The following is a 24924-nucleotide window of genomic DNA, read 5'->3' as shown; positions in this document are numbered from 1 at the left end:
CCGCGCCGATGGGAGGGGAAATTTCTGCGGGTGATTTACTAACAATACGCAAATTAAAGAACACAGACGCAACATCTCATTTACATATCGACCAACACAATATACCAAGTGCAGCGCAAATTAGCGAAGTCGCAAATAAAGAATAAAGAAATAAAGAAACCACAGTACGTTGAAAAAAGGCCAAAAAATTAAGGATTGCTAGAAGTTTTGAATCTAATTATTCCATGGTCTGTCTAGATACTGGATTCTGATTGGCTGGCAGGTATGCAGTAAAACCGTTTAATGCACAGGTAGTTCCAAGTCAGTTTAATCACCGTTCCATATTAATGAGCTGCTTTAATTGATGCACACAAACACAAACTTACTAACAATACGCAAATTAAAGAACACAGACGCAACATCTCATTTACATATCGACCAACACAATATACCAAGTGCAGCGCAAATTAGCGAAGTCGCAAATAAAGAATAAAGAAATAAAGAAACCACAGTACGTTGAAAAAAGGCCAAAAAATTAAGGATTGCTAGAAGTTTTGAATCTAATTATTCCATGGTCTGTCTAGATACTGGATTCTGATTGGCTGGCAGGTATGCAGTAAAACCGTTTAATGCACAGGTAGTTCCAAGTCAGTTTAATCACCGTTCCATATTAATGAGCTGCTTTAATTGATGCACACAAACACAAACACACACACACACAGAGAGAGAGAGAGAGAGAGAGAGAGAGAGAGAGAGAGAGAGAGAGAGAGAGAGAGAGAGAGAGAGAGAGAGAGAGAGAGAGAGAGACACACACACACAGAGAGAGAGAGAGAGAGAGAGAGAGAGAGAGAGAGAGAGAGATTGCGCTGCGCGCACACATAAAATTGTTATCAACGCATTTGATTATTCAAAATCTGTACCTGAATACTGTTAGACTTACCTGAAAAATATAAAGCACTGTTTATTTCATTTGTATCTTTGTTTTATTATATTTATCTATGCTTGTAATTTGTTTATTTTCTATGCTGATTTACTCACCTACAAAATCACCCCAATTATTTATTATTTTTTTCCAAATAGAGCTATTCAAGTCATCTGGTGATTTTTTTTTTCATATCGCAATATATATTGCAGAAAAACAAAATATCACAATGTGATTTTTTTTCCCAATATCATGCAGCCCTAGTCCACGCCTTTTCAGTGCTAATTCATCACTTTAGTAAAACCTGACAGTACAATTTTAATGCCAAAAGACGTTTTTTTGCGCTGGCGCAAGTTGTTAGTAAAACTGGCCCTAGGAGTACTAATATGGTATATGGCTACAAAATTAAATAGATCATACACATTTCAGAAATATCCACAAAATTTCAGGTTGGCAGCTAAAACACAGTAATTAATTGAAAGTTGTCAAAGATTGATGATGTGTTTTTCCTAAAAATTTTTAATTAAATTTGGAACCTTTTCAAAGACATCAGACCACTTCTACTATTTTCAAGTGTGAAACTGAAATACCAATAAAACAAATCTGATCATTAAAGCAACACGCCACAGACCCTGTATGCGGTAATTGAGCACAGATCATGAGTGTGTTACTCACATTGGTGACAATTGCTCCATAGCACTGAATGATGTACGGACAGTCATGACTCTTCAACACAACATCCAGATCCATGAGGATTCTCTTATTCTCGTCTTTATTACCCGTCCTCCTCATTTGCTGCAGGGAAAAACACACAAAGGAAACATGCTCACATAAACGCTACTAGAACAACAAAAACCAAGAGCAGTGATGTAATTAGTAAACAGTAATTACTGCTGCCTTAACTGCTGTTTTAATGACTTGGTAATTACAAGGAAAGTTCAAGACGACAAATACATGGATACACAAACGCCTTCATCCAAAAATGTGATTGATTGGAATTTCTTTTGGCTTTAGTACAACGACTATGTAAATGCCACTAATTTTAACATTTGATATCACACCTACTATTTTTCTCAGTATAAATCTTAAAGGGATTTATAACTTACTTTCTTCTGTGAAACAAACCAAGATAATCTGAAGAATGTTGGTATATTATTGACAAAAAGTCAATGGGACACAAAACAGTTTGGTAATCAACATCCTTAAAAATATCTTTTTGTGTGTTTCACAGAAGTTTTGTCATACAGGTTTGGAATGGCATGATGAGGGAGAAAATTATGAAATTTTCATTTTTGGGTGAACTATCCCTTTAAGTTTGAGTACTAAAATATACTGTTGATTTTATAATTTAGGAATGGGGTCCCTTGCAAGGTATTCATCATTTTTAGGGGTTGCTGATCAAAGGTTTTTAAAACCCTGGTCCCATCCAAAACAAAAAACAAGAAAAAAAAACCAAACTATTATCAGGGACGAACAGAGCCGAGAAACCAGGAGCTGAACCGACCTTGACTGCGATGACATGGCCAGTCTTCTTAAAGCGAACTTTAAACACCTGTCCACAGGTTCCACTGCCGATCTCCCCCTCACTGATCAGATCCGTCACCTCTGCAGGGTAACGCTGAAGAACATACACAAGAGGTCAGACTCTTTTCCCACATTCAATACCTAAAGACTATGGGCCAGTTTTACTAACAGCTTGCGCCAGCGCAAACCGTCTTTTGGAGTTAAATTTGTACGGTCACGTTTTACTAAAGACACGCAGTAACGAATTAGTGCTGAAAAGTCATGGACACAGTTATTATTGAATATGCATTTGTAGGAGCTCCCCTTTCAGACACAAGTTATGGGAGCAGAGTATTCAAATTTTACTAACATTCGCGCTCGTCAAATTACTGGCATTTGTGCCATTATTTAACGCCCAAAAAAAGCATGTCTTAAACTATTTTGCGCTTGAAATGGCTGCAATTATTGCTAGGAGGAGGCACCACAGAGAACAGAGAGCGCGTGGTAGAAGGGAGAGGATTTTTTCCACACGTATTAATTTATTTTGAATGCCAGAAGAACACATTATCTGAACATATCGTTTGCCAAGCCATGTTATTTTTAATTTGCTTCAGGAAATAAAAGACTAATTTGAACCCTCAACTAGAAGTCATGCAATACCAGCTTTATTAAAACTTCTAGCAAACCTTCATTTTTTCAACGTACCGTGGCTTCTTTATTTCTTTATTCTTTATTTGCTACGCTAATTTGCGCTGCGCTTGGTATATTGCATTGGTCGATATGTAAATGAGATGTTGCGTCTGTGTTCTTTAATTTGCGTATTGTTAGTAAATCACACACAGAAATTTCCCCTCCCATCGGCACGGTTTTGGAATTGCGCTCTCGCGCTAATTTGCCCTGTTTAGTAAAACTGGCCCTATGACTGATGACTCACCTGTCCGTCAATCTTCAGATATCCTGTTTGTTTCATGATTTCCTGCAGCTTCTGATCAATTTCAGCACTGAAGATGAAGAATAAACAGATTAACACACCAAGACTGTTATATATAATGAAAACTCTGCAAACTACACCATGCTGTGAGTGTGACATACTTCTCCAGGCTCTTCGGCAGGCTGTAAGGTGGGGTGGGAAGCGTAAGCATTTGTCGGGGTCTGCTAGGGTACGAGGGGTGTTGAGGAGAGCTTTCTGAGGAAGACGAGCGACTTCCTCCATCGTTGGCCAATGGTAACTGTAGAGCTGTAAAGAAAACAAGAAGGTTGGAAGAAGTCAGACTCAGAGAAAAGACAGAAGACAGGAAGCCAGTGACCATCAATACACACTCATTACTGGGACAAATGTTAATGAATGTTCAAGGACCCTAAATTAAGATCCTCAGGTGTGAGGGTCCAGAATATGACAGCTGATCCAGATTCAATATGAGGTCTATTTTTTCCCCTCATAGTATACAGTAGGCTACTCAGAATTGTGGGTAACGTGTAATAAAAAAAGTGCCACAATGAAACATTATCCTAAATCTCTTTTTTCATTTTCTTTACTGATAATATAACAATAATATAAAAAAATACAAAAAGTTGATTGAAAAAATTATAAATATGATTGCTGTTGTTGTTATAATATTATAAAAACAAAATAAATTTGTTTTCTAAAATGATTAGTTATTACTTTTACTCCATACAATAACAAAAATAAAATCAATTATTTATCTAAAATATTATTATTATTAAAAAACAAAATAGTTTATTATAACAATAAAAACCAACAGTCATTATTATTATTTTTTATTATTATAAAAGTTGTAATATATTTATATTATCTCCTATAACACAGATTTATGTTATAATAATAATAACTATTTTATTACTAGTAGTCTCTTGAAATAGAACCTAGACATTACTTAACGGTTTTTGTGAAATTCGCTACATCATAGTAGTGAGTTGTGGAGCACATTTTGTTTGAATGTTTCAAAGGAGCCCATTTTACCATCTTAGATGACATTTGTGACTATTTCAAGTCCTGAGGAAAATCAGTCAAATAAAGACAGTAATAAAAGTCCAAGTCATGCCAAGATCAGACACATTCACACGCAGAAATGACAAGGGCTGCCAAACAGTGAAAACCAGCCATTGGAGTTAGTGTTAGCATTCCCAGCATGCACCGGGACAAGCAGAAGTCACCACAGGGTGACATTTGACATTCGCTCACCAAACCGTGCAAAACTAAACATTTTACAGATTTTCTATATGTTGTTTGAGCATTGAAACAACACTGCTTTTTCAGGAGAAATGGATAACCGTCGAACTTCTGATTCCTCCTCAGGAAAACCTGTTCGTGGGAGAGAATCGGTTAGCTTGGTTAAGTCAGTGAGGTCAAGCAGTTTGGTGCAGAAACACCTGCTGAACACACAAACAGCCTACATGGCCGTAATCCACATCTATGCAGAAAACAGAGCTGAAGCCGTCTCGTCCGGAAAGAATGAACAGAGAGCTGAGAGACAGGAGAGGCCAGACAAGCTCAAACCCAAGTTACAGTTGAACACAGAACACCCTGTCGAGTGCCGCCATAGCTTTGTGTTTGTGTGTGGATGTGTTCGCTCACAGTCGGGCCGTGCAGTTATAGCCACAACATGCACAATGTCTGATCTTCCAACAAAACACTTCATCCTACACACAGCTCTCACACACGCTTGCTGCTCCCTCTTCATGTTGAGGTGGAAAAGAGAATGAGAGAATGAATGAAAAGAGGAATACTTTAATATAGACAAAGTGAACGAGCAAGTAAGATGAAGGTAGGAGAATGGTTGTGTTCCCTAAACAAACATCATGCATTTGTTGAAATTATTAAACATTTTCATGTAAGTGAGATTAATGACAGAAAGCTGTATGACATTAAACCAACATGAAATAAAAACTGAAGCTATTTACTTTGTTAATCCACTTTTCAGAATTAATTTTTGGATTTAAGGTTGGATCAATGCCAAAAGTTCGGCTTGATACCTTATAACAGCCTTGGAGGCTAATATGGCTGTCAACAGATTCAATAATTCAAAGTTATTTCACATTCAATTCTTATCACTTTTTTGAAGTTAACATGCTTAATTTTGGCTATTTATCTGAAAGAAATTAACTCTATTATTCACCAAGGATGCTTTCAATTGATCAAAAGTGACAGTAAACACATTTGTAATGATACAAAAGGTGCATTTTTATAATTTTTATAATGTTATTTCCATAAAAATATTAAGCAACACAAGTTTTCAACATTGATAATAACAAATTAATAATAATAATAAATGTTTCTTGAGCAGCAAATCAGCATATTAAAATGATTTCTGAAAGATCATGTGACAGTGAAGAGTGATAACGACTAAATAAAATTCAGCTTTGCAATCACAGGAATAAATTACACTTAAATACAGTAAAAACAGAAAGGTCTTTACAGAAAACAATCCTTTTAAATTGTAGGCCTAATAAAATTACTTTTACTGTATTTTGATAAAATAAATGCAGCCTTGGTGAGCATAAACTTCTTATGAAAACAATTAAGATACAAAATTAAGATACGTATATATATACATGTATATATATATATATATATACATATTACCATATCCAAACACCTCATATAGCAGCCGATCATATAAAGACTGCTTGTCACATTCAGTCAATTACTGATAAATACAATCCACCTTGAACACACCATTTCATTCTATATTGTGAAAATTGTAAAAAAAAAAAGGGAAACAATTGTCATTTCATGTTGACTTTTTGAAAAAGAGAGAAAGAGAGAGAAAGAGAGAAAAACAATGAGAGGTGGTAGAATTTTAAAAATAGAGAAGAATGACTGAGAAAGAGAAGAGAGCAAACAGAGATGCAGAGGGTGATGTAGTGCAAGTAACCTGCAATGTAAAGAGAGAGGAGAGAGAGAGGGAGAGAGAGAGAGAGGGAGATGCAGCGTGATGTAGTGATGATGATGATGATGGTACCTGCGCGCTGGGAGGGGGCTGGAGCTGGACTGAGCTGGATCACGATGACTAGATACAGAGGAGAGAAAATACACACACACGCTCATTACTAAAAGCCCACACACACCTCCAGGAATCCCTGTGTCCCTCTCTTCAAACGTTATGATTCACCTTCAGCACGATCACACTCCACCTAGCCTAAATAATACTGACACCATCTACAAAAAATACACACGCGTCCAGCTAATGACAGAATATGATACAGAATAAATCTGTTAATTCAGCTGAATGTATTTAAATACAGTAATATTTGTTACACATGAGAAAATACTACATTTTTAGTAGCTGAAACTATGATCAATTAAAGGGAAAGCTCACCCAAAAACTAAAATTGTCATTCAAAAAAAAAAAAATAATAATAATTTCTGGAATTTGATGATAACGACATTCAAACAATATTTTGCTTCGTCCACAGGAGAAAGCAAGTCATATGGTTTTTTCATGAGGGTGTGTGAATTATGCCAGAATTTTCATTTTTGGGTGAACTAGGCCTTTACTTTTAAATTGATCATTAAACAACTAACTAAATAAATACTAAATAACTCAAATAAAATAAATATTATTTAGTAAAATAAATTACTAAATAATAAAAAATAAAAGTCGAACTCACATACACTAAACAAACTCACACACACAACAATAAGGCTTAAACTAATTCTCAGATAAAATAAAAGCCAATCTCACACATTCAACAAAAAAGGTTTAAGAGGTTAGTTCACCCTAAAATGAAAACTGTTATCATTCACCCTAAAGTCATGTATGTGAATGAAAGCATAAATTAAATGTTTATCATATAAAATGATTGTGTCTCTTCAGAAGGTTTGGATTAAACTACTCAATTGAGATTGAGAAATCTTAATTTGAGATTTATTTTTTCATCCCTTTATGAACATTTGAAGCGTCAGAGTTTTGGGTGAGCATTTCAATGGAGAGTGACAGAGATTTTTCAGATTTTCATTTTAAAAAAAGTTTTGTTCTTAAGATGAACACATTTCTTCTTGGAACAACATTAGGGTGCGCAAACGATGACAGAATTTTCATTCTGGGTCGAAAAATCTTTTAAAAACTAATTCTCAGATAAAATGAAATCAAAGGCAATCTCACACATTCAGCAATAACAGTTTAACTCTCGGATCTTTCACTTTTCACTGATAAAAAAGTAATAAAATTATGTTTAATGTTATATTTTTTTCCTGCTCATTTACCATGTCTAATGTGAATAATGGATAAGGAATCAGTTTGCACATGTTGTCTACTGGCTTCAATCACTGTCCACAAGCATGTAACAAAATCCAGATGCTCCAAATGATTTCTGCATAATATAAACAAAAAACTGACCATCTGAAAGTGTTTTGATCAGGGTAAAAAAAGAGCCACCACAAGACAGAAACTGACACGAACACTGAGCATCCAGGAACGTAATGTACTGGGACATCAGCACATCAATTCAAACACACTGTCAGTGTGTGGAGGAGGTTTGCGAACAGACCTTACACTTCACTCATGCAGGAAGAACAACCCCTATCTAGTACATAAAATTAATGCTAAAATACTTTCAATGATCTGAAGTGTTCAAAAACACTCCTGTCCTGACCCCCTTCATCATTGGTCACTACAATGTGGCCATGATGTCAAGACAGTCCTCTTTAGGGACAAAAAGCTTAAGACATTCAATTATAAAGGAGAAGAAAAAAAAAAGCATTCATTTTCTCTAAATACAGACTACTGACAGTCTCAGAGAAAACCAAACCAGCAATTCACAACAACACAAGTCTGTCATGACTGATGATTTTACAACAATAAACACCAACAGCCTTTCTAAATGAAAATATTCCCACATGAAGACTGACATTGTGTGAGAACAGACGTGGAAAAACGGAGTTATATGTGAGACTGATATGTGAGTATCGGCCTGCTAAACACAGCTAACTAGCCACCAGGCTAACGCTAGTGAGCTGACTGCCAGATCTTTTTATTATTTATTTATTTACTTTAAAGAACAAATCTCTAGTGAACAATCTGGTGTCGAGAGTCAATGTGAGTGAAGTGTCAGGATTTGATCGGTTTGTTTGTTTATGTCATGTAGAATGTGTTTCATTCCTCCGTCGTTGTGCTCAATCACTCGTTCACTCTCTCACACACTCACTTGGCCTGGGACGCGACCGCTGCGGGCTCATGTCGATGTTCAGGTCGATTCGTTTGCGCGCTTCTTTATTTTCCTGCTTGAGTTTCTCCTCGATTCGGGAGAGTCTCTGCTCCAGCGACGACATCTTGAAAACTTCAGCAGCACCATCGAGCGCCGCAACTCACTGCCCTCTAGCGGCGACTGAGGGAAACACAGCGCCTTCGCTGCCCTCTAGCGGCCAATGAAAGCAAAAAAATGAAAAAAAATATACTTTAAATGTGACCGTGACCAATCCAATCCGTGTATCATTCGTTCATTCGTTTTTTTATTTAATATTGAAAGTAGAAAAATTAGAAAACGGCTCCTTTTTCGTTTTTTTTTTTAAAAAAAACGAAAAACGAGAATTCGGCTTAAAGGGGTCCTACTATGCTTTTTCACTTTTTCAACTTTAGTTAGTCTGTAATGTTGCTGTTTGAGCAAAAAAATACCTGCAAAGTTACAAAGCTCAAAGTCCAATTCATGGGGGTGTACTAGAACAGACTCTCATACTAGGTTGTTCGAAAAACACATTATTTTTTACATATTTTACATTATTACAACACCTCTCTCCCCAGTCTGGCATGAACGGCTCGAATAGTTCCTGTATCAAATGAAGGCCCGCCTTCTAAAATACGAAATATGCTGTGATTGGTTAGCTGGGCCAGTGTGTGTGTTGTGATTGGTTAGCTGGGCCAGTGTGTGTGTTGTGATTGGTTAGCTGGGCCAGTGTGTGTGTTGTGATTGGTTAGCTGGGCCAGTGTGTGTGTTTTGATTGGCAGGACTCGGTGCCTGGTCGGGAAATGTCATGCCCCTTACCACTGCCAGCTTGAGTGTAAATATTGGTCAAAATCAAATCAATTTGAGCGCGATTTAAACCCGGATGATTGTAACCACTCTAAGTTCGTCTGCCTTGAACATTACAGACTAACTAAAGTTGAAAAAGCATAATAGGACCCCTTTAAAGGGACTTTGATAACACAAAGTAGTGTTGTAAAATATTTACGATGCTGATGACCATTAAAATGCATCATCACAGTCTTGTGAAAAGTCTCTATTAACGTGTTTTTAATGTATGATTTATTTTTATGTATTCTATAATATATACTATTGTTATTATATTTATTACTGTTCTTGATTTTTTTATTTAGGCAATATTGTTTGTAAAACAGCGCCACTTGCCCCTAGCGGCCACTGTGGGTAACAACACTAACTAGCGAAGCAAGTTCTTGTTTTGACAGGAAAAAAGTGCCTTGTTTAATTCAGGTGAGTCTGTAAAAATGTATAGACAACACAACAATACACACACGTGGTCATCTCAACAACAGCTTTATAAATACAACTTTGATGAATTGTATAATGGTACAGGACATGCATTAGTTTACCATTGGAGGGAAAAAAAAGAAGGAAAAGTTTTGCCGTTAAATGAGTCTTTCATTTACAAATATTTTATGTATGTTTTGCAATTTTGCTACACTTTGTTCACAGTGTGTGCGAGTGTATGAGTTTTTTTTTTTTTTTTTTGCTTCATCCAATGTGTGTGTGTGTGTGTGTGTGTGTGTAATCAAATGCTTAAAAACAATTTATTCATCTGTTCCTTGCAAGTAACAGATGTCAATGTGTGCTGTTCACACAAACAGTCTAATGATAATCTGCACAAAATGATGTTTCAAAGGCATCAAAACAGCTCTGAGGTAATAAAGTGTGTGAAACCAGAACTAACACACAACAGTCACTAGTCGCCATTCATTTGTGTCATGACTAAAATAAACAGATACCATTTTCTATTTAACAGATATCTTATTTTGTGAAAACATATCTATTTAAAAGCATTTATAAGATTAGAGACAAAGCCTCTGCAATTTGAGGCCGTCGAGTCTTTAAACAAGAAGTGGTTTTATACCCTTTTGCTCAGATTTATCATATCATCCAACTACTGTTAAAAAATGTTCGCAGATGTACTTTCAGTGGCAAACAAAATCAATGATTGGACCTTGTGAAAATAATCAACAAACACATTCTTTCTGCTTTACTCCAGTACAATAACCACACGCAAAAAATCAAATATTTGAGATCTCAAAGACCTTGTTAGGTATGAATCAAAATAATCTTTCATTTTGTCACGACACTGTCTTGATGTACACTAGTTTTACATATGCTGTTGTAAATGACAAATTCAAGACAGTTCTCCCACATGAGCTACTGCGCTCTTGGCCTGAGAACACAAAAAGAAACGTGATTCAGAAAAACAGAGCCTCAAATGCAGCAATGAAGTGACAAAGTAATGCTGACATGTCTCCTAGCTGTCATGTTTAAAATGTAAAACACATTCTTTTTGTTTAATGGTTGTAGCCAATCAAGATTAAATTTTCTAGCCATGTTTCCCTCGCTGAAGTAAAAACACAAACAGTATGAACAAACACCAGGGCAGACAGGAACAATATTTTAAGGCATTTTTTATATACAAGGTTTGTTTGTTTTTGTAAAAAATCATTAAGGTAACCATACTAAAAGTGCACTTAATGAATGGAGACCAAGCTGTCTTCAAAAAGGACTGCTTTACTATATTTCAATATGCTTGATATTTACATGTAACATGTAAGAGATGAAGGGCTTGAAAATGTATGAGAAATACCCAGGATGAACAAGTCTAAAGAGGTTTTAACTCCTTAACCACTGAGAACCCCAAGAGCAAGTACACATTCATTAATGTTCAAGCCTAATTAAATAATTCTGCTTTCAGCGCAACTCTCTTTTTCCATCTAATGTCACAGTGTCTGCAGAAAAGCATCTCTTAAACTAGTTCCTTAGGGAATGGCAATTATTCAGACAGCCCACATGAAAAAATACTATAGTAATTTATAGTAAATACTACTGTTTTTGAACCATATTATAGTAAAGTACTTGAATTAATTTGTTGTGGTAATTCTATAGTTGCTGTGGTAATATAACAACTATAGTAATATAAACAAATTACTTAACCCAATACTGTACTAAGTTTTCTACAACTATAGGGTATATTATAATACAATACTCACAGCAACTATAGAATTACCGCAACAAATTAATTCAAGTACTTAAGTATAGTATGGTTCAAAAACACTAGTATTTACTATAAATTACTATAGTATTTTTTCACGTGGAATCGTCCTGTTTGAATGGACATCATATGAGAAACGGAAGGCTGAATGGAGGAAGATTTTGCGATTGTTATTAGTTCCTCGGTGGTCATCAAAGATCATTTTTCCTTAAATGTGAGAATGAACAGAAATGCATTTCCCAACATGCTCTTGGTCGAATCTTTTACAAAAGTTCACTGAGATGCTTCTGTGTGAGTTTTAAAATTTACCTTCCCATTGCCTTTATTAAGACAAGGTGCATTTTTCAAAAGTAGAAATGACACTTGAAGACAAACCAAAAATTTCAACTAGTTTATCGGTGCACTCAATCATTTTTTTCTTTAAAAAAAACCAAAAAAAAAAACGTTTTTGCCCTAAAGAAATAAATAGTATTTCTAAATAGAGTTTAAAAGTATGAGATGAAGACTCTATTCATATCAGTAGCCTGTATTACTCTACATGAAGAGGGCCCCCTGATGGGGCCGCCATTTTGAGATCACATGACCAGGCGAATGCTACTCACTCGTTTCAGTAACACACCTGTTATTGGACACTTTCACTAGTTGAATAAATGAGTCATGAGGGCCTTTCGCACCGCTTTAGTTCCAGAACTAAATGTACAGTATTAAAGTACTGGGACGATTTTGCGCGAACTATTTCCCAGTACCATTTAAAGGGTTGCATTCGCACCGACAGTGTGTACTAGGAAGTGACGTAAGCCGGTCGACAGCGATGTCATTTGTGCACGGCGTTCAACAACGGAAACAAAGAAGAACAACGTTAACATAATAACGATAAAATATATAATGCTTTAATGACATTCTTAAAAAAAGTAGATCTGTTTAACAGGATTTAAAAGGGTTTCATTTTTAATTTAATTTTTTTATTTTTAGTTCTTCCTATTCCATCAATGGTCCACACTCCAGCCCAGTACCCAGTTCTGGCGGTGCGAAAACGCAAAAAAGTGGGTAGTTCCACAATTAGTTCTGGTACTATGAAAAGGTTCCCGCGGTGCGAAAGGCCCTATGGCTGACTGTGAATAATGCTTTTCTACGATTGCATCAGTAACTCACCACTTTAGTGTGATGCTTCATCCAAACCACTAGGTGTCAGTCTGAGTTGAAGCGCAAAAAAATGATCAAATGCACCTTTAAACCTGTTGGCAAGAAACAAGCTTCCTGTCGTTAATCCGATTCGAACTGTTTTTTGGCCTCCTCTTTCTTCCATCACAGTGTTCACAGTTCCAGCACATTCATAATTCACGCAAAACACTCAGATTGGCCGCTCTTGTCCTCGTCGTCGCTGAGTCACGGAGCAGAAAGGTCTCTCTACAGCACTATCACAGTGAAGACGCTCTCAGCAGAGGTCAGAGACATAGTCAAAATCATGGAAGCTGTCCTGATCCTTGCGCGAGAGCACCCGGGGTTCACGAGGCGGCGTGAGAGCCGGCAGTTCTGTTGTGAATTCCTCATCGAAGTTGCTGACGTCTTCTTTGTTTCCGATAGTCGGAAGGAAGGGAGGAGGGAGTTTACGGAGGAGAAGAGCCTCCCAGTCCATATTCTGAAAAGTGAAAGTACATGTATGAGCATGTCATTTATTTAGTTATGTTAGAATTTATGCCGTCATTCCACATGCAAAGCATAAATGCAAATGCAACACTAAAAAAATAAATAAATAAGAGGGATGCACAGATTTTGAAATTAAAACTAAAAATTTAAATGATAACTGATAAAAAAATAAATGGCTGATATTACAATTCTGTTATAAATAAAAAAAATACAAATAAAAATTAAATATTACAAATGAATACAGGATTCACAACATTGTTTAGTAGGTGTTCCTAAACTTTTCTTTCAGCCGAACCCCTTGGATATAAATATTAAATATAAATAATAAATAATATAAATAATAAATATTTCAACAATTTAATGACACATTTGCATGCTCACAGTTCTCTGATATCATTAATAATAATAATTATACTTATTAGAAGTCGTTGTTTTTTTTATTTTATTTATAAAAATGAATACAAAGATATTCCTGTTGTAAATGCAATTGTACTGTAAAATAAAGAAAAAAATATTTTATTTGACTCTGAAACACCCACCACATCAGTTATTTAATTAAAGTGCAGCTTTTAATTTCATAATTACACTAAAATATATCACGAATGCAGTCCCATTTATTTATTTATTTTTAATTTTATATTTGATATAGAATTAATAATTAGCTTTTCATCGACTGACAAACTCCCAAAGATCCATGAACCCCCATTTGGGACCCTCATCAGATACTTTTTGAAAAAGATATTTGTTGAAGACTGCATTTGAAATGATTAGTGTTTCACATAAAATTACATATTATTAGTGTTTATTAAAGTATAGATATCTCTTACCCTGAAGAAAGGCTGTTTCTTTACATCCTCTGCATCTTTCTCACTGGAACCCAGTCGTCTTTCTGGATTTCTCCTTAGTAACTGTTTAAAATAATATGTAAAATTTCAATTTATCCACACTTAATTTTTACATAAAATCATATGCCACAAATTGTGTGGGAAAAACATTTAGCAGGACATGTCTGCTGCACTAGCTGAATAAAGGGAATGTAGGTAGGCTCAAAAAATCAGTTTGAGATATTTACCCTCCTCAAGATGCCAATGGCCTCTGAGGAAAGGAACCGTGGATAACGAACTTCATCATTCACTATGCTGTCAAAAACCTCCTCTTCATCATCACCTGGAAACGGAGACTAGAAAGACAGTTTTAGATAGGACAGATGCCAAAACTGTAAGAACGTTTCAAACATTTCAAATGAAAATGCTCAAATTTCTCACCTCTCCCACCAACATCTCGTATATAAGCACTCCGAGTCCCCACCAGTCCACGGCCCGCGTGTACGACGTGTCTGTTAGAACCTCTGGAGCCAGAAACTCTGGAGTCCCACAGAACGTACTGGTCCGGTCCCCAAAACCCATACCTGAGAAAGAGACAAAAACAGGTCTGACAAATGCTCCTGACTATATCAAGCACAATCAAAAGTAAGTGAAAGAGAGAGAAAAGGAAGAGTCATTACCTTCTTTACACAATCCAAAGTCGGCGATCTTCACGTAACCCTCTGTGTCAAGCAGCAAGTTGTCCAATTTAAGATCTCTGGTGGGAAAACACAAAAATATATGCAATATGTATTTATAAACATCTAGGGCTGCCCCCTAATAGTTGACTAATCGTTAGTCGACTAGAAGAGGCTTGGTCGACCAAAATTGTATTAGTAAAAAATAAAAACATCCACAGGCAAAGTCACGCAGATCGTTAATGGCTGGTCTATGTTTAATACAGTACATCGGGCAGTACATCCAAACGCTCGCCTATCATTCATCGACCTCAAATAAGACTTATCATCTGAAATATGTTAGTAGCAGCAACTTTACATGGCCGCTCAATCTAATGTTAACCTAGAGAAATATGCGCTGTTCAAGTGTCTGTGTGGAGTGTGAAAGCTGAATAGTAGCTTACTGCAGGAAAGATGGAGGCGCCGGTGCGGTCACTTGCTCTTAAAATATTCCCTAATTTTTGCTTATACAGATAAGAGTAATACATCTTTCAAATCTGTAAAGACTCTACGTTTATTTGTATGCACTCACAATAACAACAAATTGTGCTTTTGTAAAATAATGACAGCAAACAGGATGCGCTTTCTGCTGTCTCGGTCTCCGTGAACTTGAGCGTGAAACTCTTTGTATATCTTTGATTTACAGACATTAAAAATATATCTATAGAGAGTGAAATGTACTGTTTTTCTCTGACACATTCATAATCATTACTTCTTCCGGTGCGCTGTGGAAAGCTTTATGTGTGCGCTTGAGCGCATATTAGGCTACGTAGGCAATTAAAGGCACATTATAATGATTTAAATGGTTTATTAATAAATGTGTGATTAGTCGACTAATGCTTAAAATGAATGACTACTAGTCGACCAGACAAATCTTTAGTCGAGGGCAGCCCTAAAAACATCTTTAGACAAAGCCAGAATGTGTGCACACAACTGTTTGCATACTCACCGGTACACAATCTTGTTGTCATGTAAAAATTGAAGCCCTAAAACTACACAAGCCGCATAGAACCTGAAACACACACAAACACAAATTTGTGGGACTTTTCAATTTTTTATTATATTTTCTACTTTATCTTCTATCCCTAAACCTCACACAACAAATTATTTAAAGTAATTAATAAACAAAATGTTTTAAGCTCTTTGTCCCCGCAATATACACTACCGTTCAAACGTTTATGGTCAGTAAGAGTTTTTTTTTTAATTAGTACTATTTTTTTTTTTTGCATTTTTTTCTGATGGATCAAAAGTGAGACACTTTAAATGTTACAAAATAATTATATTTCAAATAAATAAACTTTCTACTCATCAAGGAATTCTACATTTAAAAAACTGTATCATGGTTTCCACAAAAATATTAAGCATATTAATATTGCTATTGTATATTAATATATTATAAAATATTAAAAATATTAAGCATCAAAGCCATTTTAACGAGACAAAGTGTAGCAAAACCTGACAAAACGGTTTACATACACAGCCCGTGGCTCGGTGAAGACGTCTGCGTGTATGTGCATCATTAGATCGCCACCTGCCGTGTACTCCATGACAAAACACACATGTTCTGGGGTCTGGAAACACGCAAACAGGTTCACGAGGAAGGGGTGATGCGCACTGTTAACCGTCTCGAAAATGCGCTTCTCACACATCAAGCTGAGGGAAAAACAGAGAGAAACAAGAAAAAAATCAAACATTTCATGAAAATAAAATAAAAACAACAAAGTTATTTTGTTTACCTTTCTACTTCATCTCTGGCCACAATGTCTCCTTTCTTCAGGGCTTTAATGGCGTACATATTGCCTGACTTCTTGTATTCCGCCAACAGCACCTGACAGACACAGTATTTCAGATTTAAAGCTAGGAAGAAAGAAGTTGTAGGATCAAGGAAATGATTGAAGGCCAGGGAGGATGAAGACTACCTTTCCAAAATGGCCTCTGCCAAGAACAGCTGTTAGTCGGAAATCCTGCAGGCTCAAAGGAGTCTTCTTCTGTTTACTGCACACACACAAACACACACCTACTTAGAAAGCACTATAAAGACTCAATACCTGGGAATCTTCATATCGTGTGTTTGAGTCTACCTGCTCAGTGAATGTGTTCTGATTTGGCGTTCAGGTGTGGTGAGGTCCGGAGCAGAGAGGGGTTCAGTGGCCGGCTGCCGTTCCTGTGCCAAGAAGCAGAGAGAGGGGAGGAGTTACAGATGGGCGGGGTTAAAGAGAAAGAGGAGGAGTTATAGAGAGTCTCTCACTGGAGCGCTTGTATCCGGCACATCTCGACGAATGTCCACCTTCATCAGTGATTCATAGTCTAAACTCAACTTCTCCACCGATATCTCCCTGTAACACAAACATTTGCTGATTTAAAGGATAAATAAAAGCAAAAATGAAAAATATACAATATCCTGTTTATTCTTTCCAATATAATAAAAGTAAAATAAAAGTAAATATTTTAAAACAATAATTCACACTGTTGCTTTTATGGAACCCATTCATTTTGACTATACAACAACAACAATAAATTATTATTATCACCCTTATTATGTATTTTATTGTATTAAATTATATAAATTACACAAACCAATAAAGAAATATTACTATAGTAATAAAACTTTTGTAAGTACTGTAAAATAAAAAGAAGTATTTAATTATTATTATTATTGTTGTTGTTTTACTGAACAACAGTAAAATTACAATAGCAATATTCATCTTAAAAGCATTTATTTAGAATTGGACAAATTTGGGAAGACTGTAAATGCTCAGCGGATGATCCTTTTAATTATTTTTACATATCTGTGTATACACATGTATTTTGTCTAAATAATAATAATTATTATTATTATCACCCTCATTATTTATTTTATTTTATTAAATTATATAAATTAAACAAACCAATAAAGAAATATTACCATAGTATTAAAACTTTGTAAGTACTGTAAAATAAAAAGGAGTACTTAATTATTATTATTATTATTACTATTATTATTTTACAGAACAACGGTAAAATTACAATACTAATATTCATCTTAAAAGCATTTCTTTTGGTGAATTGGACAAATTTGGGAAGATTGTACGTGCTCAGCAGATGATCCTTTTAATTATTTGTCCATATCTATGAATACACATGTACAATGTCTGTATTTGTGTGTGATTTACCCTGTCTGTACTGTGTGTGCGTGAGGGCTGTAGGTTCCTGTGTTGTTGACGGTTGGTATGGCATTCCTCAGTAACCTCACCCATGTGCTGATATCAACGTTCATCTGCCGAGCTCGCAAGAATGCTTTTCCTGCATGTGACCACAAACATACACACTGTTTGACCTCTGACCACTAGATGGAGCTCAACACCATTCAAGTCGCATGTCATAAATTGAAGTCAACATGAAATGACATTCAGCTCAATTTTAAGTGCATTTGGATAAACGAATCAATAGATTCTTGCATTTATTGTAAATAGAGAAAACATTTTTCTGTCTCTTACCCTGTTGTTTGGAGAAAACGTTCTTCTGCCGTTTTAGCCGTGGAACCCTCTCGATCACGGGGTTAAAGAAGGTAACCTGAGGCAGCCAGATGGTACACATATGTCACCCACATATTTCAATGCTGGCCAGTTTAATGGTTTGGGTGCATTTATAAAGTAAACTAAACAAAGCACTGAGGCAGAATCTTTTTGGGGTGGGATAAAACATTTTTGAGTGCACATGTGTGTGTACCTCTGCCAACAGCAGCCCCTGTGGCTCTAGCTCTAGTTGTACTCTGTGTTTCTGGTTGTCCAGGAAATCCTCCAACTTGAGAAATTTCAGCGCACACAGAGATCGGTAATCTCTCCAATACACTGCGATCTCCATCTCTCTGGACTGCACACATAAAGACACAATGATCAATATCAGTTTCAGAGACAGTGTTTTTTTGGTATTACATTTACTTTTATTTATACATTTGGCAGATGTTTGCACTGCATTGAAGTTATACATTTACATTTGACCAGTTCTTCAATATTATTTGCAATATATATTATTATAGTATTTATTCATATTTTAAAACAGCTTTTGATTTTATATTTTTCATTTTCATTTTAGTTTACGTTTTAGTAATTTTGTTATGTGCTTTTGTTATTATTATTATTAGTCTATATATATATATATATATATATATATACTGTCAAACGATTAATCGCGATTAATCACATCCAAAATACGTTTTTGTTTACATAATATATATATATATATGTATGTGTGTATATATATATGTTATATATATTATATATATATGTATGTGTGTATTTGTTTAGCTTTATTTATTTATTTACATGTTTCATTTTATTTGAGTTATTTGAGATGTTCCAGCAGTGAAGTCATTGATGTTACACAGCCAATGGATTTTGATTTTGTAATTATAATTACAGCCTATTGCCTGGAGCTTTAATTAATGAAACAGACACTGAACTTCTAATCTGTGTAAATCTACTATTAACTATTAACTCACTCGCTCCAGCTCTATGGTGAAGGTCTGATCCCAGCCCTGTTCTCCAACCATCTTCCATGCCGTTTGACCCACGACTGTGTTATCCAGCTTCAGTACTGCGCTCACCTCCGCTGCGCACACACACACACACACAGACATGAATACAAATGTAGATCTTTTAATTGAGATCAAATTAAGGTCAATATATCCTGATTTCTCATACACTCTCTAAATGATTTTTGTGTCAGTAAGTTTGTTGATTACGTCAACCAATCACTCGCCAGCATGATAATGCAACACCCCATGTGTTATAAGCTCAGATGCACTACATCCTGTTCTGTTCAATGCAAAGCTGTCTTCTCACATGACCGACACAACAGACTGAGTTATATCAAAACTCACACATCACCAAGGACTAATCACACTATGAATGTTACATCCTCCAAACACACACACGCACTCACAGGAGAGCTCGTCTGTTTTGGGGGGTGTTTTTCCGCTAACACTGCCACTGCGACTGTACAGGCCTTTTCCACTCCGCATAAAGGACCGTCCTTCTCCCGGACTGTAACATGGCAATACTAACTGACTGCCGCGGGAACGTCCGGGAACCACCTCTAGCACACCCATACAGCCCAGCAGTGTGACCTGAAGAGTGCCTACACACAGACACACACAAATAAAAACAGGAAAATAAGTACCTGATGACTTCTATTAAACTAAACGAAATAAACAGGCATTTATCGGTGTAAAAGATGTTTTTGAATACCAGTGAGGGGAGAGGGTTTGGAGAGTGTGCTGTACTGGTTGTGCACGTAGGGGGCGCCGTGTCGAGAGCTGAATGCTGGTGATGAGGCTAACACCAGCTCCTCTTTGATAACAGATGCTTTGGGATGATCCTCAGGAAGTTCTGCTAACCGCCGATCTAGTGAATCTCTCAGCAGATCCAACCTCTGAGACGACTCGCTCAGACGACACTGAGCCTGAAGAAGACGACAGAGGAAGACATGAGGGATGACATATTAAAAGAGTGCAGGGGCATCAAAAGTACCAGTGCTTTGGTATATAGTTGATACTACAATAATGAGTATTACTTACTGACTTACTGTATTAGACTTAACTAGATAAAAAAGTTTGTCAAGACAAACTTTAGGTTGGCTTGAGAAAGCCTAGCCTGAAAGTTTAAAGTAGTTGTAAAAGCCTGACGTTTGAAAATGTAGATAGATTAGATAGATGTTGATAAAATGTTTCTAGCATGATTAGCATGTTTTTAGCATGATTAGCCTGTTACTAGCATATTTCTCAAGCCAACCTAATTATTGACTTAACTGGAAAAGCAGTTTACTTAATTGAGATGTAATTGAAAGCTATTGTTTACGTATATAATGATAAAATGGGGTCTGTAAGATTTTTAAAGTTTTTAAAGAATTTATTAATCTTTTATTTAATTATATAGAATTTAGAATTTATTAGAATAGAATTAGAATTTATTTGATATACACAAACAGAGAAATTCTGGATCCTTCAGAAATCATTCTAATATGCTGATTTGCTCAAGAAATGTTGCTTATTATTATCAATAGTGTGGGGTGTCTTTTCAAACCTGCAGTAGAACTCGTTCAGATCGTCTGCCAGTTGTTGATTCACCGCAGTGCTGGGGGATGGTGTCTTGTAATTGGTGAAATCAGTTTTGCGGTTTAATATTTTTGTGGAAGAAGTGATAAATTTTTTCAGGATTCTTTGATGAATAGAACATTCAGAAGAACAGTATTTATTTGAAACAGAATTTACTGTCTTTACTGTCACTTTTGATCAATTTAATGCATCCTTGCTGGATAAAAGTATTTCTAAGTTCTTAAAAAATATATAATATAATATAATAATACTGTATAATGGGGTCTGTAAGATTTTTTAATGCTTTTAAAGTATTTATTAATATTTAATTATATAGAATTTATTAAGCATTTATTTGATATGCAAAAAAGAGAAAAACAGCAATATTGTGGAAAAATGTTATATATTTTATAATATAATTTATTAATGTGATGTGTCACAGTGTCACATGATCCTTCAGAAATCATTTTAATATGCTGATTTGCTCAAGAAATATTGCTTAATATTATCAATAGTAAAATTCATTTAAAATTTTGTGGAAACTGTGATACATTTTTCAGGATTCTTTTATGAATAGAACATTCAGAATTTATTTGAAACTGAAATGTTTTCTAACAATGCAAGTCTTTACTGTCACTTTTGATCAACTGAATGCATCCTTGCTCGATAAAAGTATTAATTTATAAAAAAAAAAAAAACCTTATTGACCCCAAACGATACGAGTATAATAAATGATATTAGTATAATACCTCTGACATGGCCTTTTTGTCCTGTACTTTACTGGCTCCAAGAAGTCTAAGGACATTTTTTGCTCCCTCAGCGACGGCGTGCTCTACACGGTAATGGTGTCTGAGCTCCTCAATCCGTAGCTCCATACCACATGGGTCAGGCTTTCCTGAAGAGACACACACAAACAGATATATCAGGCTATCAATATCACTCCCACAGTGAATTACACAAGCTATTAGCCTGCATGGGTCAGAGCCATTTCAAACCTCATAATTAAACAGCAAGGAAGACTATCATTTCAAGATGAATCCACAAAATACAGAATTCAAATGGCAAACTGTACCACCTTTTGAAAAGAAAAGACAATGTATATATAAAGTACAAAAACTGCAAGCTGTTTAAAATGTTTTAGATAAAGACAAGCATCTCACACTGCAGGACATTGCTGCATTGCTTGAAATGTCAACTACTCATTAACCATAATGAAACTGAACTGAATGTGAACCCCATACAGACATCAAGTCTAAGATACAATAAATGGTACATGAGGTCGTGTGCATCTATCAGACTTTAAAGAGGATGAGGGATGATTTCGGATCAGGACAGTGAGTTTCCATATAGTAATTACTACACTTATGCAAACTAGGAGAGATGATTGTAGATCAGTCTAACATGCTGCCAGCTACAGACTTTTAGAAATAAGAGGATTATGAAGGATTGTAAACTGAAAGATGAAGATGCTGTGGTGTTATTCTGTCATACCATCAAAAGCATTGACATGCTGTTCCGGGTTTTATATAAACATTTATTTTCATCTGTTTGGTTCTGTCTGAAATACAAGCAGTTCAAAGTATTCCAGTCAATAAACGAAAAGATCCTGAGTGCAGGGAATATTGTGAGTGTTTAAAAACCTTCTCTCAATGTCCTAACATAATTGAGACTGCAGGCTGTTTACTATTTCCAGATTTTCATATATTTTTAATCTAGCTGAGATTAGAAGAGCGTGTGCTTGTGTGTGAGCTAGTGCCTGTGCTAGGACTGTCCCAGTAAAATCATTAATTGGTACAGCACGATTTTGTCCCCATGAGCTGCTTCAAATGAAGACTTGGGGGGCAAAAATCACTTGAATGAGTAGACCTACAAAGACAGATAATGAGAGAGAAAAAACATGAGAAGTATTGAAGGATCGACTGCAGAGGTTTTTGTGTCCTAATAAGGCATGAAGCCAAATGCAGTGACATAATTTCAGAAACACACTCTCGGGGAGTGCATGTGTGTACATGTACACATTGAAGGTGTGTGTGTGTGTGTGTGTTTTATACAGGAGTATTAAAGAATGTGTGTTAACTAAAGCTGCCTGTAACAGTTTTGCTTCATATGATATGATACGAAACCATGTAAAGCATGTAAAGCTTAGGTGTGTTTGTGCTCTGTTTATTATCATAATGCAAGAGAATTTTTAATTTTACATCAGTCATCAGTTACCTGACCCTGTGTTTGAGTCAGTGTGTTTGATTAATTCCAAGCCAAACAGGGTCATAACACACACATTTATTGATCTGTATGACCTGCGCTCACTGCTTATGTGTGTGTGTGTGTGTGTGTGCATGCTGTTCTCTAGACTGCATAAACACTGCACACTCCACACCCTGAAAACACACACCACTCGTCTTCTGGGATTCAGGTGGTTATTGATCTGTTTAGTTCTTTGCTCATCTATGAAATCACTCTAAAAGCAACAATGCAGTAGCACACACACACACACACACACACACACACACACTCAGCCATACCCTGTATATCATCGTTGTGTTCGTAGGCCTGCACTGCTTTCCGGATCTGCATGCGAATTATGTCAATCTTTGTCTTGCTGTCCTGTAGCATCTGCTGAGCTGTCTGCAACATCTTCTTATCCTAAAAACCCACACAAACACACACCATTGTAGTTAGTCAACAGTGCCTAAACATCTTTTGACAGACTGGCTCCGTTCCGAAATCTAGCGAGCTGCCTTGCTGCCTACATAAACTGCATTGGAGTATACAATACCCTAATACTCAAAAACAGCACCCACAAATATTAGATAAAATACTTCATTTGTAATCACATTGAACTACTTTTATTTTCACTTTGAGTATCGAATGACATTTTTTTAAAATAACGACTTTCTTGCCTCATCTAGCATCTTCCCAGAACACCAAAGTGCATTCTGGGATTGCCTTCACCATGAATATGCGATGCTGCCTTTGATTTTGGAAGCAGCATAATTGAGTTGACTGCATTTACAGTGAGCACACGAATGATGCCTCTGCAGGTACACTACTGTTCAAAAGTATGGGGTCAGTAAGATTTGTTTTTAAAGAAATTAATACTTTCATTCAGCAAGGACGCATTAAACTGGCAGTAAAGACTTGCATTGTTATAAACAAATCCTATGTCTAATAAATGCTTTTCTTTTGAACTTCATATTTATCAAAGCCTCCTGAATAAAAATTAGGGATGCACCGATACCGATACTGGTATTGGACCCGATACTGAGCTCCTGTACTCGTACTCGTACTTGTTAAAATGCCCCGATACCAAACGCCGATACCACACAGCATGCGATAAGTGCCGTATTCAGACAAAGAAACACCGACAACAGAACAACAGACAGCAGAATGGTTATTAGAGATTAAGGATGTCTACGAAGTATATGTATGCAATGAATATAATGTTAAAATTCAGTATTAACGCCTGTATAGCTGACGTGTGCGAGCTGATAAGCAAAACACGCAGAGTGGGTTGAGCGCGCAGCAGCGCACATGCACAAGCTTGTCGAGTTAATATCCCTTTCTCACAGACATCACTGGAAAGTTTGTAGTTCTGACGGTTATGTCAAAAACAAGTTAGTAAATCAATGCACAAGTTACTTAACGGTAGGGAGAGAGAGAGAGAGAGCGCGAGTGCGAGCGTGCGCACTTCTGTTGTGTGATCTTTGATGTTCACTCACTTAGCACACGCATCATTTGGATTAAAACTAAATCGTAAAAATAAAACCATTTATAGGGGCATTCACTACGTAAAAATAAGACCATTTATAGGGGCATTCACTATAAACAATTTATTTTCAACCTTAGGCATACACAACTTTCTGGCGAAAGTGAATCTAGCAGCCTGTGCAAAATGCGCTAGGCTGTACTACTTGTCCCTCTCATTCTGCACCAATACAAATACGTGCACGCGTTGCGCGTGTTTTGCTTGCTTGAGTGTTTCTGCATTATATGAGTTGCTTTGGAATATAAATCGCAGCACGTTTCAGATGAAAAAA

General features: G+C 36.1%; 2 protein-coding genes across 5 annotated transcripts in view; both read right to left on the bottom strand.

Moving 5' to 3' along the window:
- LOC107676852 (dual specificity mitogen-activated protein kinase kinase 7-like) overlaps positions 1-8743 on the bottom strand; it is a 14753-nt gene extending 6010 nt beyond the window's left edge. The window contains exons 1-6 of one of the 2 annotated variants that reach the window (XM_016471539.1): positions 8573-8743; positions 6388-6435; positions 3497-3641; positions 3339-3405; positions 2406-2519; positions 1577-1696 (exon numbers count right to left, since the gene is read on the bottom strand). In XM_016471539.1, the coding sequence (XP_016327025.1) occupies positions 1577-1696; positions 2406-2519; positions 3339-3405; positions 3497-3641; positions 6388-6435; positions 8573-8696 (618 nt within the window). In that variant the 5' untranslated portion in view covers positions 8697-8743. The remainder of the gene's footprint in view (positions 1-1576; positions 1697-2405; positions 2520-3338; positions 3406-3496; positions 3642-6387; positions 6436-8572) is intronic. The other variant, XM_016471540.1, reaches the window with a different exon arrangement.
- A 3895-nt stretch (positions 8744-12638) lies between these two features.
- pkn1a (protein kinase N1a) overlaps positions 12639-24924 on the bottom strand; it is a 38090-nt gene continuing 25804 nt past the window's right edge. For all 3 annotated transcript variants that reach the window (XM_016471538.1, XM_016471535.1, XM_016471536.1), the window contains exons 4-22: positions 23410-23530; positions 21637-21782; positions 20043-20256; positions 19738-19932; positions 19295-19404; positions 18523-18666; positions 18291-18366; positions 17967-18096; positions 17063-17150; positions 16896-16978; positions 16734-16809; positions 16551-16642; positions 16291-16467; positions 15764-15826; positions 14779-14855; positions 14540-14682; positions 14347-14454; positions 14102-14182; positions 12639-13266 (exon numbers count right to left, since the gene is read on the bottom strand). In XM_016471538.1, the coding sequence (XP_016327024.1) occupies positions 13063-13266; positions 14102-14182; positions 14347-14454; positions 14540-14682; positions 14779-14855; positions 15764-15826; positions 16291-16467; positions 16551-16642; positions 16734-16809; positions 16896-16978; positions 17063-17150; positions 17967-18096; positions 18291-18366; positions 18523-18666; positions 19295-19404; positions 19738-19932; positions 20043-20256; positions 21637-21782; positions 23410-23530 (2328 nt within the window). In that variant the 3' untranslated portion in view covers positions 12639-13062. The remainder of the gene's footprint in view (positions 13267-14101; positions 14183-14346; positions 14455-14539; positions 14683-14778; positions 14856-15763; positions 15827-16290; positions 16468-16550; positions 16643-16733; positions 16810-16895; positions 16979-17062; positions 17151-17966; positions 18097-18290; positions 18367-18522; positions 18667-19294; positions 19405-19737; positions 19933-20042; positions 20257-21636; positions 21783-23409; positions 23531-24924) is intronic.

The sequence above is a fragment of the Sinocyclocheilus anshuiensis genome, unplaced genomic scaffold (assembly GCF_001515605.1).
Source record: "Sinocyclocheilus anshuiensis isolate Anshui unplaced genomic scaffold, SAMN03320099.WGS_v1.1 scaffold2166, whole genome shotgun sequence".
NCBI classification, from domain to species: domain Eukaryota; kingdom Metazoa; phylum Chordata; class Actinopteri; order Cypriniformes; family Cyprinidae; genus Sinocyclocheilus; species Sinocyclocheilus anshuiensis.
Note: the sequence above shows the minus strand (reverse complement) of the source record. Positions and strands in the feature narration are given on the sequence as shown.